Consider the following 19,152-nt stretch of genomic DNA (forward strand, 5'->3'; position numbering starts at 1 on the left):
AGACTGTTTATCACGGCGATACAAACTAGGAAGTATACAGGACAGCGTCATCCAGAAACGTGCAATGTGAGATTATTGACAATTTACGTTATTAGCATAGGGTTATTAGCAGGGTGCGATTTGTGAAATAAACAGAGGGGGGGATGTTTTTGAAATATTTTATGAAATGTTTTTAATACGACGGAAATTGTATTTAGTGTGATCTCAGTTTAATAAAAACATTGTAAGCCTACGTTAGGCCTATTAATTGTAATGATTTAATGTCCACGGTTATTCAAACAACAAATTACATCGAGAAAGCGAGCAAAGAACACAACGGAGCTTTTTGAAACTCCGAATCAGTTAAACCATTGCGTCGCAAAATGATTCACTGTTTCGATGCGCTTCAATCGAAGATCGCGTATCGCGAATCATTTGATTCAGATCTGGACGTCAGAGCGGGCTTTGCATGATGTTTTTATCCCCACCGGGGATAAAAGTTATTCAGCAGAGGCAGGGATGCATAGACCAGAAGGGGGGAAATCCCCCCCATTCCCCCCGGCAAGTCGCACCCTGGTTATTAGTCAAATGAGAGAGCGTGGCCGCGGAGATAACTAAATCAGGAATAGGGAGCTCGCCTCGCGTCAGGGCGTCAGAGCTCGCGCTTGATGCCCTTTCAGCTCTTCAAAATTGCATAATGGTAATTCTGAATCTGTATGATAAATTATTTTGCAATCATGTTAGAATAAAGCAATATTTCTCCAAATATGCGCAATTTTTTTGACTAAGAGCCCTAACGGAACGGACGCTGTTCAGTGAAGCTATGTGAACAACACACACAAAAAAAAATCAGCAGACGTGAGTGAATTCATTCGTGTTGATAATCCATTCACAATATAACGTTAAGTTGGCCGAATGGTGAGAGAAGTAGTTTTTAGTTTCACTATCTCAGCACTGATGTGATGATCCGTTTTCGCACATCACTGCAATGACGGACATTGACCGGGAATTCACAGTATAATAACTGAACGGGACTTGTCATCATAAATCGATTATATTTAGGTGTTTTGCAACTTCAGTGTAGTGATTTATTGCAACTTCAGGAACGTTTACCTGCATTCTTACCTTCGAGAGATAACTTATTGATGTGTGATGATGATCACTGAAGCAGCTCCTGTGCTTTCGGTGTGAGAGCGAAACATTTTCCAGCCGCGCCAGCCGTATTGATTGGCCAGGCTCGTGACTCCCAACAAATCAGACGGACGATGGGCGGGGCTTAGTCTAGGCCACAGAGCGGTGCGCTCTGACTGAGGTGGCTGGAATGGATCAGTGCCAGATCGCGCATTTCAAAAATAAAAATGGTTTTATCGGCAAAACGGTTTTTGAAAATGGCCGATGCCGATAACAATAAAAATGCTTAATATCGGCGCCGATACTACGACTGAAAACCACAAACCACTAAAAATTAAATAATGTGTAATATAATTCATTTTTATTAAATAAAAACATACCAACCCTCTACACTGTGAGTAAATCACTTGCATATGTGACACTCTGGGTGACTAAATGATGTCTAATATTAGCCACTGGCTAATAAATTCTCAGATTTTACTTGCCAGTGTGTGAGTTGGACACTAAGTATAAGTTTAGCACAGATATATTTCGAACACACTGACTGAGCACTTTAGAGTTTCATTCTCTGTCAAGCGATCTGTGATATTTCTTAGTTTATCTGAATCAGGGATGGGCAACTTTGATAGTGACGAGGGCCAGCATTTTTCTCTCCTTTATACCAAGGGGCCAGATTACTAATCCACATCCACACACCTTTTACACTGTCTTACTCAATTTCTTTTTTATTGAAGGAAATTAAAGTATAACTAATGTAATTTGTTTTGAATCATTTAACTATAAAACTTGTGCAGTTATGCTAATTCTAAAGGAATGCTAAAAGGAAGAAGAGGCACTGGTGAGCCTTCTTGACCAGGCTGGAGGTGTTTGTGGTCCAGGACAGGTCCTCCGAGATGGTGGTTCCCAGGAACTTGAAGCTGGAGTCACGTTTAACAACCATCCCGTTAATGTGGATGGAGTCATGTGTGCTTCCTTTCTTCTTAAGTCCAAAACGAGCTCCTTTGTCTTGCTGGTGTTAAGGAGCAGGTTGTTGTCTGTGCACCATGAGGCCAGATGCTGTACCTCCTCCCTGTAGGCAGTCTCATCATTGTCACTGATGAGGCCGATCACTGTGGTGTCATCTGCAAACTTAATGATGAAGATGGATCCATGCACAGGCTTGCAGTCGTGGGTGTAGAGGGAGTAGAGGAATGGACTCAGCACACAGCCCTGTGGTACGCCAGTGTTGAGTGTGATGGTGGTGGAGCAGGAGCAGGTGTGGCCTGACCTAACATGCTGAGGTCTGTTGGTCAGAAAGTCCATAATCCAGTTGCAGAGGGAGGTGTTAATGTCCATGTCTCCAAATTTTGTGGTCAGCTTGGAGGGAATGACAGTGTTAAATGCTGAGCTGAAGTCAACAAACAACATCCGTACATATGTGTTGTTATTATCCAAGTGTGTGAGTACAGAGTGCAGCATTGTGCAAACTGCATCCTCTTTGCTCCTATTGCTACGGTAGGCAAATTGGTGTGGGTCCAGTGTGGGTGGGAGGCAGACCTTGAGGTGTGCTAGGACCAGCCACTCAAAGCACTTTATAACAATAGGTGTGAGTGCTACAAGTCGATAGGAAAAAGGACAAATAGGAAAGGAATGTCACGACCAATCCAATCTGCACATCGACTTAAGGCATGTTGGCACAGTTGCTTGGATGAGGGACAGGTTGAAAATGTCTGTGAAGACCCCTGCAAGCTGCTCTGCACATGCCCTAAGCACACGTCCATGAATGCCGTCCAGGCCAGCAGCCTTGCGTGCGTTGATCCGGCTCAATGCAGTGTAGACATCTGTGGAGGTGACTCTGAGGGGTTGGTGGTCTGCTGAGGGTGTGATCTTGGTGGCCGTCTCCTTGCTGTCGCTGTTGAAGCAAGCATAAAAGTCATTTAACTCGTTAAGGATGGAGACGTCTGTGACCACTGGAGTGGAGTTGCTTGGCTTGTAGTCACTGATGACCTGGATGCCCTGCCACATGCGTCGAAGGTCAGAGTTTGAAAAGTGTTCCTCTACTTTTAGCTTGTAGCAGTACTTGGCCTTTTTGATGCACCGCCTCAGGTTAGCCCTGGATTTGCTGTAGGCCTGCACGTCATCTGATCTGAAGGCAGTGTTGCAGGCTTTCAGCAGGAGTCGCACCTCCTTGGCTCATCCATGGCTTCTGATTAGAGTACGTTGTGAACTGTTTTTCTGTTGTAAGACTGTCACTGGTGGTGTTGATGTAATCCAGTACACAGGAGGTATAGATATGAAAAAAAAAAGTGAAAGTTGTGACATTTGCCAAGCATGGTAAGTGTGAGTAACCCATACTCGGAATTGGTGCTCTGCATTTAACCAATCCAAGTGCACACACACAGCAGTGAGAAGTGAACACAGCATGAACACACACCCGGAGCAGTGGGCAGCTATATCCAGCGCCTGGGGAGCAACTGGGGGTTCAGCGCCTTGCTCAAGGGCACTTCAGCCATGGGTATTTAGGGTGGAAGAGAGCGCTGTTCATTCACTCCCCACCCACCTACAATTCCTGCCAGCACCGAAACTCGAACCTGCGACCTTCGGGTTACAAGTCCAATTCTCTAGCCATTAGGCCACAGCTGCCCCACTTCAATGTCAGTGTGAGAGCAACAGGCAGCCTGAGAAGCAAACATACTCCAGTCTGTGTATTGAAACCTGTCCTGAAGTAAAGAGTCTGCTCCAGTTGGCCACATTTTGATGGTCCTCACTGATGGCTTCACACGGTGGATGTGGCAGGAAACATGCTGATGGAATTTGGGAAGCACTTTAATTTGGAGTGATTAAAATCAGCAGCGACAATAAAAGCAGCATCCGGGTGAGCAGTCTGTTGTTTTACTAATGGCTGAATGCAGTTCGTTCATAGCTAGCTTGGCATTAGCATCCGGTGGAATATAGACTGAAGTTATAATGGTGGAAGTGAAATCCCGCAGCAGATAAAAAGGTCTACATTTAACCATGAGAAAATCTAGGTTAGCTGAGCAGTGTCTCCCAACAATGACAGTGTTTGTACACCAAGCTTTGTTTACATAAATGCACAATCCGCCGCCTCTTGTCTTGCTGGAGTCATCTGCTGTCCTATCTGCCCAGAGTGTGTAGTGTCCAGCTAGCTCAATAGCATTATTGGATACGTCGCTGTGTAGCCATGTCTCTGTGAAAACCATGACATTGCAATCCAAAAGTCGCTTACAGATGCGAAGTCTTAACTTGTACATTTTGTTCACCAGTGATCGCACATTAGTGAGGAAAATGCTGGGTAAAGAGAGACGGAGCAGTGTTAGCTTTAGCTTAGCTCTTAGACCTCCGTGCTTCCCCCGCCTTTGTTTACGATCTCGAAGCTGACTGCGAGCACTTCCGCCCGGCTGGGTAGAGTGTGTTGCCTCGGGTGTTCTGGAGATCTCAGGGATGAGTCGAGGATTGGTGATAAAACTGTTGGAAAGTGCATACCAATATCCAAAAGCTCCTGTCAGGTGTAAGATGTTAAGGCAAAGCTGTTCAGTACGAACAGACCCAAGATGAGCAGGAAAAATACTGCAAAATTGCAAAAACTGGAGAGACGCTGAGCCTCGCGATGTGTACGTGCCGCCATCTTGGTCTTTAATTTAAGACCTTTAAAGACCTTTTTAAGATCTGCACTTCACATTTCAGCCTTTAAACAATTTAAAAAAAAATAAATAAATCAAAATTTCCAATTATCATATTAATTCAAACAATTATCATCAATCAATTATCATATTAAAAAACATATAAATATATCTTAGTGTCTTAATAGTTTAGATTTTTATAATGCATTAGCTTTTTGTGGATCCACTGGTACACATTTAAAAATATAGCAGATGGGCTTATTGAAAAAGCTAATTCTTTCTCTGCCAGCAAGATTAACTTTCGGAACTGCAGAAATATAGTGGATTCCCCGGTAACCATAGTACACAAAGCTGACGTCCAGCATTCAAGTTTATTCAGTGAAATCGTAACCTTTTGAAGTTTAATCGTCATATTAATCCATATAGCAAATCTTGTCTTTCCATCCCCAAAGACCTCTTATAATTTAGACTTTGTACCATTTAAGAGTTTCCATGGCCTTAAATATAAACAATTTAAATGAAGACATTTTAAGGACCTGTGGAAACCCTAATAAGAACATAGTTCAGTGCAAACATTTCTGACATGATTTTGGCAAAAAGCTTTTGATGACTATGAATTTTACTATGACTATGAAATTTGAGGCAAGTGCAACACTGGTGTCCCCATTGTTTGTGAGAAGTGGTTTAAAATGGCGATTTAAATAAAATACAGATTTCCAAACAATCCAAACATATGGGTATCCCCTTGAACTTGGTAAAAAGATAATTTGTTTACCATCTTGACTGGAAAATACTGGTTTCATGGTCAGCTTTTCATTTATTTTTTGCTAATGTTTGTGAATGTTTAGGTTAGAGTGCAAGTCCTACTACGCTGAAATCAATACGGGGAGCGGCTGGAAACTAGCGACCTAGTTTATGAAGATCATAAACTGAAAACAATCTTCATGTAACTTGCATTTCAAATGTTTTAAATTTGATCATCAGAGTCTAATATGATCCAGCGGGCCATACTAAGAGATCTGAATGGATGCTCAGTGCACCTGTATTTGACGCACCGTAAACTCTAGTGTGAAGGTCTAGTGTCACTTTGTCTTACATGCAAAGAGAGAGAGCGAGAGAGAGAGAGAGAGAGAGAGAGAGAGAGAGAGAGTCTAGCATATTATACAGAATTGATGCGCTACATGTAAACAATATACTTTGTTGTATTTTCCTGTCAAAATAACAGAGTTCCTTTGGAATTCTTCAGCGTTTAAGAACTGCCGGGTTCTCCAGTAGTAGGTGGAACTAATGCGCAAATGACAATCTCATTGGCTGGCGCTCACCTATTATCGTCCCCGTTTTGATTTCAGCTAATCAATCCGAGCGAATATTCATGAATTCAGCAGCTCGTTAATCCTTAGTGCATTTTACATTGTTCTTATTAGTAGAATTCTAAGTATTATTATTATTATTATCTTGTATTATAATTTTTTTTTACAGAAACACTGAATGACCAAAAAAGCAGCACCACCAGTCCTAAGTTCAGTTAAAATGACTATGCATTCACACATGGTTTTAATTATATTTACTAAAGTTCTATCATTAAATAATACTTGATACATAATAAACAAAACAATACAGAACTACCATAAAAATAAAAAAATTCCACATATTAAAAAAAATTTAAAAATACACAAAAAATATATATATATATATAAATAAAAAAAATATATACAGTATATATATATATATATATATAAATAAAACACACACACATGCATATATGGTATATCAGTCTGGCGAGTAAATTAAAAAATTTACTAGCCAATGCCGATTCAATTGACAACGTGCCCATAGAGGGTTGTATACACACACATGTAAATCCTAATACTAAATTCAACAATGGATGTATTTATGTAATGTTCCCTAATGCACTGATTTCTATAGAGTGTAGCATCAAGCTACAGCATTACCCACAATGCCATGCTGCATTCAAGTCAAACTCTGTAACGTGATGCTTAAAATATAAACAGTTTTAACTTGCCACGGATTACTGGGGAATATGCACGTGTCATTTAGAGAGTGTTGCGACATGTGCAGCATGTCAAAAGCATATCATGATATTTAGAGAATAAATCATCATATTGTACACATTATCTGTTCTATGGAAATTAATAAACAGCGCTAAGCACTTGTGTTGAGAGGTGTGCTCATGTGAGTCATGTGAAAGGGTCATAAGTTTCTTTATAAATTCTAATGTAGCACGAGTAGCCTAACAATGTTAAATGTTACAGGTAGTGAGTGCTCCCACACAATAAACAGACTAGATATGTACATACAGCTACTCTCCAACAAAGAGTTTAACAAAAAGAGTAACATGATCTTCACCCTGCATTGCCATTTATGTATTATATTCCAGCATTAGACCAGCAAAGTTCATAACATGCAGGGCAATTTCACTGTATTAAACATTTTTGTGTTCATTATTTCAATTTTAATAATCATATTCCTGTAATTGATGCAGTGACGATGAAGGACAGCTGAAGGTGACTGAGAATGCTAACAGACTTAGCAGATGTAATTTAAATTAAAACTACTGCAAGACACTTTCACTGTGGAAGGGGAGGCTGAGTAGCTTTTCTTTTAATTAGCTGAAAAATCTTGAAAAACTGAAAACCCTTGGGAGGGGAGTATCTGTAGGCTGCAACACAATCCCTACAGAGAAAGCAACGTTTAAAGAAATCCATGAAAACAGTTTACATGAATCTGAAATATAGGGCAATACAATAAGATTGTATTGGGTTACTTCTTTAGATTTAAAAGGAGTAGTAAAGTAAATTTATAACATTTAATTTTGTAAGCAACTTACAAATGAGAACAATATAAATATATTATATACTATTGTTCAAAGTTTTGGGCTGGATTTGCAATAAATTGATCATCAGTAAAGATGACAGTAAAGACTGAAGGATCATGTGACGATGTCTGGAATAATGTCTGCTTTAATATATTTTAAAAATATATTAAAATACAAAAGAGATTATTTAAATTGTAATATTTCACAAGATTACTGTTCTTAATTTTTGATCAAATTAATGCAGTCTTTGTGAGCATAAGAGACTTCTTTCAAAAATATAAATATATAAATATACGTATGTGCTGTGTTTTGCAATGGTTTAATGGTAACCAACTTAAAAATCTGATTTCTAGACCTCTCTGACCAGAAGTCTACTCAAGGGCAAATGTAATTGTATCTGCCCCAAAGTCCAGCCTTCCTCATTCTCAGCAGCTTCTTTGGATCATAAGGGATCCATCGTTTTTGCCATCTCTGAGAAACACACCTCGGTTACTATCTCGAACAAACAGCAGGGTCCATATTCCTGCCATATTACAGTACAATATTGATGGAACATATCATGAGAGCCCCACGCAGCTTTGAAGTTCTCCTTCCAGAGGGGAGGGCTGTGTGGAAGGAGGCAAATTCCAAATTGAACATTAGGGATGCAAGCATGTTGGCCGTGCATTCGGAATAGAATCCATCCAGCGATAGTTTATTTTGTATTTAGTGGAGCACATCCCAGGAGTGTCAATATCAGAGGATTACAGCAAAACATGAAATTAGCATTCAATCCCCATCCCCTGCATGCCTCGGCTCTACTCTTTATGTTGCGCTGTGAGTGTATGTGCGTGAATGCGATCGCACAAGATGGCTGAGGATACACAGAAATGAGTGTGTGCCTTTCGTGGTGGCAGTACTATATGGAGAAAAAAAACAAGTCAACCGGGGTCCATCGATGCTGTATTGATGAAACATGTGTTATCAGATGTGCACGCTATCTATTTCGCTCTGCACTCTGGCCTACACGTGAATCAGTTTGGGTTGTTTAAGCACCGGCGGGCCCGGCTAGCAGTATGCTGACTGAGGGGAAGCAGGTGGTGGTCTTCTCCCCACTCCTGCAGTAAGTGCCAGGCTGAAGTGCTTTCTCCTCTCCCCGAGAGAGCTCAAGAGAGCGCTTTTAAAACGTTACTGTGAGTGCTCGCTCTCATCTATTTTCACAAGGATACATATGCATTTTTTAACGGCAGAATCTGCTCTGGAAGCGGCATTTTGTATTTAACGAATGTACAAAACCTGCATTTCTGAATAAAACAGCACTACATATGGAGGAAAAAGAGAATGCTTACCTTTCCCGGGTCATCTTTGGAGCGAGGCACTTTGAGAAAACACTTGTTCAATGAGAGATTGTGCCGTATTGAGTTCTGTAGGAGGAAAGGGAGACAGAAAAGTGTTTAGGTTGTTTATAGGTTAATGAGACTCCTGCATGATATTACACTACAATAGTATCTAAAACCCTCATTTACATGCAGCCTATAGCGCACTGTCAGATGGAGGCATAGTAATCACGAGCATGTAGGGTCCTTGCAAATAAGAGAATATGAATGAAACACTGGGGTATTATAACCCAGAGCCTGCGTCATCTTTTCTGCACTATGCAAAGCAACCGGGCCAGAGAAATATATTGAAGAGATTCATCTTGCTGCAGACGACAGCCTCAAAAAAAAAAAAAAAATAAATCCTGGACTATTAGGACAACTGCAGAATATTGAGACTCCTAAACTCAATAATAAAAACCCCTGACTCAAGTATTTTTAACTTCACAGAGATTTTTCCTAATTTTGGAGATTCCCACACATGTTCGAATGCACTAAAACTCATGTGACAAATAAAAGTCCCATATACATGAAGGATGTCCTGAGGATAATTTAAAAAAAAAAAGAAAAAAGAAGAGATACAGTTTAATAGCATAGTAATAAATTAATCATCCCGTTCCTCAAGGGGAAATAAATTATGCAAATATATATATTTTTTTTAACACAATTCTAACACAATTCTTTAATGAGCAAAAGGTAATTTTTCAGCATGTGAGGGATGAATCAGCAGGAGGCGGCTTGAACGCTCATCATGCCTTAATGCTCGGCGCGTTCCAGCTGGAGCTCAGCCAGCCACTTGGCTTAAGACACTAGAAATGCACAGGTTTTGAAATCATTTGACCAAATTGCATTGACAGATGGCTGTGATATAAAAGCTCTGGGATCTTCGCTTGAGCTGGTCCGGTGTGGAACGTGCCTACCGCGAGAGAAACACTCACGAGAGAAGAGATTAGATGAAAATGCTAAGCAAACACACAGTCTATGTTAATATGTGATGAATTTGTGTGAAAGAACTACCGTACAGCATCTAATAAGGGCAATAACAGGCCGTTTCCACTGGGCCGATCAGGGTTGAATGCAGGTGCGTGTTAGATGTTTAACAGTGGACTGAAGAGAATGACACGTCAAGGTAAGGGAGACTCCAACTGCATCAGCAGTACTGAAACCATCAGCAGCAATAAAAGGTGAGCTCTACAGAACAGCTGAACCTGATAGTTCATGAGATGCACACATAAAAACAAAACAAAGATGGGTCAGAGCAGTTTATAACCCATTGCTGAACCCGATGGGCTCGACGCATCTGTCCACAGACCCTAATTTTGTAGTGCATTAAAACTTTAGCAGCCTCAGCAACTCTACACACTCCAATATCTGAGGTTAGTCAGGCAGACAACGTCACGGTCTCTCCCTGGAAAAAAATAAAAACAATGTCAACTACTTAAGCCTGCTCTGTAATAGCAATGTGCACTTTGGGCATTTTGAATGCTTGAGTACTAGGAAGATAAAACAGTAGAGTACTTGAAGTCTGAGAGGGCAAATGGAACCAGATCTTTCTGTTTTTTAATTAGTATAAATATGCATCAGATGGACATGCTTTTGCAATCTGTAAAGGTTTCCAAGACCACTGAATGAATGAAAAGGATCACTTTCTTGTTCAAAGTAAAGATTCTGTGACTACATTCTATCGGGTTAGGTGGCAACTACTGCAGCTTAAGTGGACATGCAGGTCAGACAGGTAGGTCTCTTTCCCTGGCTGTCACACGCTCGCTTTTGTCCTTCACTGCTTCAACCTCCCTCTCCCTCTCCCTTCTCTGTCTCTCCCTCTTTCTCTGCTGGGGGCCGGAGGGTTCAAGGCTGGCTCAGCAGGACTCCTGCAGACAGACACAGCTAATAAGCACTACTGCACCAGTCCAGTCTGTCTCCAACTCTCTATCAGGGGAACTAACCAGAAGAGCCGCAGGGCCAGCTGCCATTCAGACACACTGAGTTTGAGTGTGTGTGTGGGAGAGTGAGCGAGAGAGTGAGTGAGTGAGCGAGTGAGTGAGTGAGTGAGAGAGAGAGAGAGAGAGAGAGAGAGAGGAATGACCAAAAGTCAGGGAGTGACAGCTTGTGTGTTTAAAAGCCCACTCTGAAGTTATCATATCCTATATAGTGAAAGCTACCAAATCCAATGCATGTTACGAAAAAAAAAAACACAAAACAAATTATATAAAGGGTTTTGCTATAAAAAAAAACTTTAAGCAAATTGTTTTTCTTTTATTTCAGCAAGACCTATATATCACATATAAGATTATATCACATATATAATAGATATTTTAATATAAATGTCTCAGCAATAAATATATGCATTCTGTATGTCATACAATGATATATTAATATATATTTTAATATTTTAATAACGATATATAAACATTACAAATATTTAAATAAATATTTGTATTCCACATTGTATATACAAATACATAATTTAAGACAAGCATATGTTATAATACTCAATGTTATAATACAAATTTACTACTACTAATAACAATAATAACAATAATTATAACAATAATAGTAAATTACTAATTAAATATGGCATCTTATGTAATTTTACTGCTTTGTTAAAATATTTTAACTTACTATTAATTTTATTTACTATTACTATTAACTAAATGTAATTAATTACATTTAAAATAAAATCATTAAAAAACTTCCTAAAAATTAAATCAGTTCAATGTATAAAACAACCAAAGTTTACCTTTCACAATATAATCTATTTCAAAAGGATAAAAATAATAGTTTTTCCCCTCTCCATGAATCATATATTCCATTTAGAAACATCACAATAAGGAAGTCATATGGGTCACAAATGCGATTTCGTCTTGAAGACATGCTTATTTATGACAACATGAAGTGCTACTATGCTTTACATCTTTGCACACTTAAAGGTACAATATGTAAGTTTTCACCACTAGAGGGCGTGTATTCAAAACAAACAAAGAAAAAAAGATGTAGTTTGATGACACCGTGACTGAGTGTGGAATCATGGGAGTTGTCGTCTTCATCCCCACATCCAATCTGACGGGATTCAGGCAGAAATCATGTTCATGGATGAGCTAATGTATTAAAGATTTATAAACATCGTAGATTGAAGCAGAGTGTGACGGAAAGCCATCAAAGCGAAGGCGCTGAAGCAATTGCTAATGAGAGATGAGAGTAACACATGGCTCGAAAGCAGTGGAGCTCTTTCCGGTCGTGCGTATGTGAGGTAAAGCAGCTCTGTTTTATCATATTAGATACGTTTGAAAGTTCTGTTATAATGCTGTGCTGTGCGGTCATCACCTGTCTAATAAAACGCACAACATATTAAAGTGATGATTTCTACAAAACGGAAATCGAGGGTGTATGACGTCATTGGCAGGCGACACAATGAAACTATATACAAGGTCCGTGTAAATAGTTAAAATTTCTTATTTCTCTGGGTTTAAGCCTTCTTTGAAATATTTGGGATAATGTAAATAAACAATGGTTTTTGGATATTTTAATTAAAAAAAAAATCTTACATATTGTGCCTTTAAGGTAGGACACGTAATCTGTCTAAATTCAGCAGAAAGGACTGCTTGTCTGTGCCTGCTTGTAAACTACAGATGAAACACACCCTTTTTTTTTGACCCTGTATTCAACCTGGAAATGAGTTTCAATTTTGATGAGTTATCCAACCAGTGTCTGTCTTATTTATCACTTATGTTAACAAGCATCTTTACATGCACATGTAAAACCAAAAGGTCAGCAGGTCACTCCTGAACATAAATTACTTACAGTGTGTAAAAATATTCCACATCATATAAAATGATGTGCAGCTAACACTGCTGAATGTTTTATTCTTGATTGCATAGACTACAGGTGGAGCTCAGAAGCACCGCAGTGCAGTGAAATGATGAAGAAGAGGAGGAAGAGAGTTGTAGGATTCATCGAGGATGAGGAGCTACAATAAGAGGGTCAGACACTGAGCTCTGTGGGAGTGCCTGTCCATTACTGTCTCGGTGGGCTGAGATGTACCTGCATTTCACAGCAGAAGTGCTCTCTCCTAACCCCCCGCGTAAACACGCTCGCTGACAGTCAGTGCACCCATCCGCCCACTCACCCCTGGCCTCTCGCCCACCTCTCCCAACATGACAGAAGGGCAGGCGGGGGAAAGTGGGTCAGGCTGACCTCCTCGTCCCGAGTATCAAGCACTCAGCATGAGTCAAAGGGACAGGCTGTGTCGCAGTGGAGTTCTTCATCAAGGACGTACCACAGTTCCCTGCCTGCTCAGCCCAGGGAGCCCAGGTTACAACAGATCCATCTCATCAGTGCTAACTAATCCAGCCTGACCTCCTCACTCTACATACCGCGACACAGAGGGAAACTTTAAATTATGGGGGCGGAGTTGGGGATTCAGGAAACTGATGATTACTTGATTGCAGGATAAAACACACTGTAATGTCTTAAGGTCTCAATGTAAAGGGTCTATATATGTATATATACAGTATATATATTTTATAGGGCTGGGGAGTAACAAAATACAAGTTCTTTATAGTTACATTTTATTTATTTTTTTCCCACCCAAAGTTATGTGATTGCTTTACTACGCACATGGTAGACCCTCAGTTTTTAAATGTCCATACTATTAAAATAATTAATATAATTCACATTGAGTGGCCATAATTTTTTTCCAGCATGGACAACAACGGTCATGGATGTTTTGCAGCACAAAATCTGATTGAACGGATAAAGATGGGAAAATAATGGTAATTTTCATTTATTTTATCTATAGCTCGTTAAATGTAGAATTTAGAGCTGGTCTGAATACCATTTTTTTAGCTTTAAAACTTTATTAGTAATCAACACCAAATATTTGAAGCTTCGGAGGGAGGGGGCTGAACATATTCTTCTCTCTAACGCTGTGTCTACACCGGAAGCGAGCGGCGCGACAAAATACAATTGAACCTATTATGCGGTCTACACTCAATGCGGCATGACAAATTCCCGACAGTAAACTGATGCAGCGTTCTATTTATGACGTATTGACACAAATTTCAAATGATTTTCAACGGTCGCTTTGTCGTGTCCAGTGCAAACAGACTTTAGCTGTTGCGTTCAGTGTAGACACGGTGTAATAAAGGCAGGAATCTGTCTGTCTGTCTGTTTGCATTTTTATTATGTAGAAAACTGGTCATCCAATTGACTTCACGTGTGGCAGGTGTGTTGCTGCGGACCCAAGGGAGTGCAGTGTCGCATTTTGGTGCAATATGGACACGCGACATGTTCAGAATTAATAAACTTTTAATAAACTACAGAACAGCACGAGCCGAAAGAGGCGCGCCTCATGCAGGCAGGGCTTATATGCTCAGAGAACAGACACCTTGCACTAGTGAAACAAAACACACAGGTACTACTTAAAGAACTCCGTTTCAAATCACATATCTGGCACACTATCTTTGTCTTGACCTCACTCAATTTAAAGTACTCCCACACATCTGAGGTCTTCTGCATTTTTGTCTTCTCTTCCAGATGAACTGAATCATGACGTTCATTCATGGGCAATTCATTTTCAAGCGGGAATGAGAACCGCTTTGCGGGGGATGCCAGGTGATCAAAAAAAAAAAAGAAGAATATTCAAATCTCAAAATTAAAAATCGAATGTCAACCCACCAAACGGATATTCAAATATTCTAATATTCTGGTTCAGGCCTAGTAGAATTATGAAGTGAAATAAAGTAACGCTGTAAGATTCTCTTTATTTGATTGAATTCGAACAAATCAATGAGGGGAGGGGTTCACACGAGTGAGTAGCCTAAAAGTGAAGCTTGCTGGTTTAGTTACAAAATTGGCTGAGTCATTATCTCATTGCTGAGAAAAATTGCTTTTAGTAGCAAAGCTGTTGTATTTATAAAATTCTCGGGGCAGGGATTGAAATGTTGCTGTGTTCTGAATGTTGCAGATCTTGTGCGGATTTTTGTGTTTACACATGTGCAACAAATTCGGATCTGTGTCAGATGTGAGCAATAAATCTGACTTTTGTGCCAGTGTAAACAAAGCCTTGGATTACCAGAGTGGTTACTTTGAATTTAAATTTTTTTTATTTTAATATTAATGTAAAATGTTTGAAAACTTTTAGCCAGTGAGGCAACTAGTGGTTCTCTGACTCTTCATAAAAAAAAATTTAAAAAATAAAATAAAATAAACAAACACGTGCAGCCTGTTGAATTAGCTACCAGAGTGCTGATGCTAGTCACAAAAAATTCATGGAAAAAAAAAAACTATCATTAAAATACAAAAAAGAACAAAACCTGTGAAAAAGGACGAAACATTACTGTGCATTACAATTTGGTTTCCTGCAACAAAACTTCTCTTGGTTTCAAAAGGAACATTTAATGTTGAAAAGGCATCATAAAGTAAGTTGTTCTCAATCTTCGAAAAACACTTATCACACCACACGGACATTTTCTAAAGCAGTGCAAGTGAGGTTCGTCTGTATGAGTTCTTGTTTTCCTGTATTTATAACATATGGTATAGAACATTCCCGAATATTAGCACCATTACAAAAGTAACACTAATATCACCAAATTCAAACATTAAACTAATTACATTAAATAAAAGTCATTAACTGACTTACATTAAAGAACAGTATTGTCTGATTTGCTCTATTTCACCAACAAAAATTGTTCCAAATACGCAGTGTCTATTTACATTAAGTGCAAACAGCCTGCCTTCTTGGCAGAGTAGCAATGTCTTGCAGGGCTCCAAACAAAAAAAATCGAGTAAGGAGCCATTGGCTCCTATAAGAAAAAAATTAGGAGCCAAATACTTTTTTAGGTGCCACAGAAGTGTTTTATTTATTTTACGATTATTATTATTTATTTATTACATTTCAACATTTCAGTCATACTGTCATGTGTTTATGTCTCATCTTTTCTTGACTTTATCAGCATTTTAAATCCATCTTGTAGATGACCTGGAAACTAAGGTTAACTTAAAGTGGGAACAATGTCTTTTCCAGCTTGAAATCTACAGTCACAAAGAATTGTTCATTACACAGACATCTGTACCAGTATCATGGAGCATAAGCATCACTTGGCCACTGAGTGTAGGCTTGGGCTCCTCCTACATGAGACATTCCGTAAGTTGTATGTAGGGATCTCTTATAAAATAGCCTACCTTTTGATGTTAATTCATGTTCATTATGTACTATATTATAAAGAGAAAGATTAAAATGGGTTCACTTGCCCTTGAACTGAGGCGCTAAAGCGACCGCGCCTGCCGCATTAAGGAGCGCCAAAACTGTATTGTTTGAATTTCGTTAGAATTCGGAAAATTTTAAAGCTGGTACTTTTTATTAAAAAGTTACAAAGACAGAGCTTTTGCGATTACTGGATGGCAGTTGCACTTCAAATAATTAAGTTCACACGCATTAAAAGAACACAGACCAAGATCTTGTTTAGAAGAAGCCATATTAGTAATTATTATAAACGAGAATTGTTAACGATATTGCCAATATCCACACAGCTGACAGCTTTACTGTTCTAGTTTGTTCAAGTTGTGCACGAAATAGACGCTGTATTTTCTGCACAGTTTCCCTTCTTCCGTCTCCGATCATTTCTCTCTCGCTGCACAGCGGAGCTGCGTTTATCAACTGTGTGCGTCAGCAAATGTGCGGCAGAGATCTGTCTGAAACTCTCTTTCCACTAAAACTTAATGTGCATCGTCTCAGTTTAATACTTGAACATAACAAAAGATTGATCGCAAAAACAATTAGGAAAAAAGGCATTACATTTAAGTTGAACATGTAAATATATACCCTGATAGCAAAAGACACTCGGGCTGATTCTGGCTGAAATGTGTCCCGGTTCAGTCTCGGCATCGGTGAGAAGATAATGGCCAGATTGCGCCGACTTACAAAACACTTCTGGCTGACAGACGGCTTTTTCTCTATGGGCCGATAAAACTGAAAGCTGTTGTACACGCGGCAGCTCCACACTCGGTGTAGTTGTGTGTTTTAACCTTCGGCCCGAGTTCGTTTTATCACAGAAGGGCGCTGCTAGAATGAAGCAAATCATCCGCCTGAGAAAACTTTTTTAGCGTTTAATCCTGAGGAGCTTTCGGCGGGTAGTCGCCAGTGGAGACCTCAGCAAAAACCTCACTCGCAAATTAATATTCACCCACAAAAACCAAACAAAAACAAACACAAAAAAAAAATACACAAATTCACAATGAAATCAAAAAACAAACATAATTACAAAAAACACAAACATTAAAGCCTTATGGTTATCTATAACCTACAGTCCCCCAAATCAACCACTACGGATCAACGATTTTGATGACATCACCACACGTGAGCTTCTTATTAAACTCTCTCACTTCCGCCACTACGGATCAACGATTTTGATGACATCACCACACGTGAGCTTCTTATTAAACTTTGTCGAATCAGATGCTCTCTAGAATCCAAAGCATTCTGCCCCTACACTATAAATAGATGCTGAAGCTGCAGCTGAAATCGTTCACTTGTTTACAGAAAAAGTAACTTAGTGCACTATATGGGGCATATGGAATATATTGGGGATATTGAATGATTCAGACGGTGTAAATATGCTTTCGATTGGGGCAAAAGAAGTCTGGTTTGCACACAGTCTGCTCTGGTCCAGAGACACAATAGCATGGAGGGGATCATATTCGCAAATCAGCGCAGATCACAAAACGTATCAAACATATTGGAATTCTACACAGAATGCTATTATTTTATAGTGATATGGATGAGATTAGGAGGATAAATAGTTAAGACAACACCACTGAAGAGATAACACCGGTGACATGCACCAATATAAATGACAATTTTCAAACTACACATGCTCAGCATTATTATAATCACTGTGTTGCTTTAGTAACAGTTTGATAATGAAATCTACATGGGTAATCGTTTAGACTGTGGCTGTCATAAGCTGTCAAATGAGGCTTTACCAAGCTCAATAGCTCTAGCCCGATCTGATATAAATTAAATGCTATTGGCTATTTAAAAAAGGGGGCAGAGCTGCTCGATATGTCCCGCCCTATCTTTCTGTTTCAGTTGAAATTACATCACCACATAGAATAACGCTGCGCGATTAAAGCCACTTCAGGGGACCTTTAAGAACAGCAGCAGTTTCTGTCCACTGAACACATTCTCACCCATCCCATACAGTATTTTATGTTTCCTCTCTCCAATGCATTAAATTTCTTTGACATATGGGCTTTTCCAAAAACCGTGCTCAAGTTTCCTCACCCACTGCAGTTCCTGACAAGCCTTTTGCAAACACCGAGACGTACGCAGGCATTTCTTAAGCTTGCAATATCTCTACACACATTAGGGAATGTAGCACATTGGCAGACTGTGTTTGTAGTGGGTGTGGGAAGATGCTGGAGCTGGTTTTTTCATGTATGTGGTGAGAGGAGGCACAAACGGTGCTCTTAACTGGACCCGGGTTGGAACGCACCATCCAGCTCGCAGACTAAACCTGTGAAAATATCCCCCACTTTTGACAGACAAGCCATGCGACTGCTGCCTGGAACTGGATGCAGTGTGGTTTTAACCCACTTAAGAGCATGGAGAATCCCTCACCCTTGGCCACAGCGATGAGGACAGCTTGACTCTTGAGTGTGAAAGAGGCTAGAGCTGATAAGGGGCTAAGATGTGGGGGCCTCTTATTAAATGACTAACAGGAAGGCAACTCTGGCACTGTTCACACCTGGTATTTACATCAGTTTCAGGTGACCCTAGCACAAAAAGACACCAAGTACAATAAATATTAAGCACAATACTAACTGGCATCCAAATAAGTTACGCAAGTCTTGTACATGTAACTATCGCTCAAATTGACACTTGTTTTCTTTTAAAGCCACAAATAATTCTAAAAAACGTTTTTATAAAAAAAGCACTTCTGGACAAATTACCATTTACAATACAGATGCAACATCACATGGTTTTATACCTTCTTCTGAATGTAATTTTGCTTTAATGTAATTACAACACATTACGAATAGATTTTTATTAAATTATGTGAGAAATGTTTTCCATTGAAATATTAAAAATTTTACATCACTGCAAAGTACCAATTTACAATAAGTTTCCATTCATCACCTTTGCTTATAGCATTAAGTAGCATTTATTAATTGTGGTTAATGTTAATTTTACACTAATACACTTAACATTTATACGTTTTCAAAATTAACA

General features: G+C 39.4%; 1 protein-coding gene across 1 annotated transcript in view; it reads right to left on the reverse strand.

The window, feature by feature from the left end:
* LOC109100208 (forkhead box protein J3) overlaps positions 1–19,152 on the reverse strand; it is a 104,360-nt gene that overhangs the window by 23,463 nt on the left and 61,745 nt on the right. Inside the window, exon 3 of the mRNA XM_042766445.1 lies at positions 8,895–8,969. Within this exon, the coding sequence (XP_042622379.1) occupies positions 8,895–8,969 (75 nt within the window). The remainder of the gene's footprint in view (positions 1–8,894; positions 8,970–19,152) is intronic.

The sequence above is a fragment of the Cyprinus carpio genome, chromosome A11 (assembly GCF_018340385.1).
Source record: "Cyprinus carpio isolate SPL01 chromosome A11, ASM1834038v1, whole genome shotgun sequence".
Classification (NCBI taxonomy): domain Eukaryota; kingdom Metazoa; phylum Chordata; class Actinopteri; order Cypriniformes; family Cyprinidae; genus Cyprinus; species Cyprinus carpio.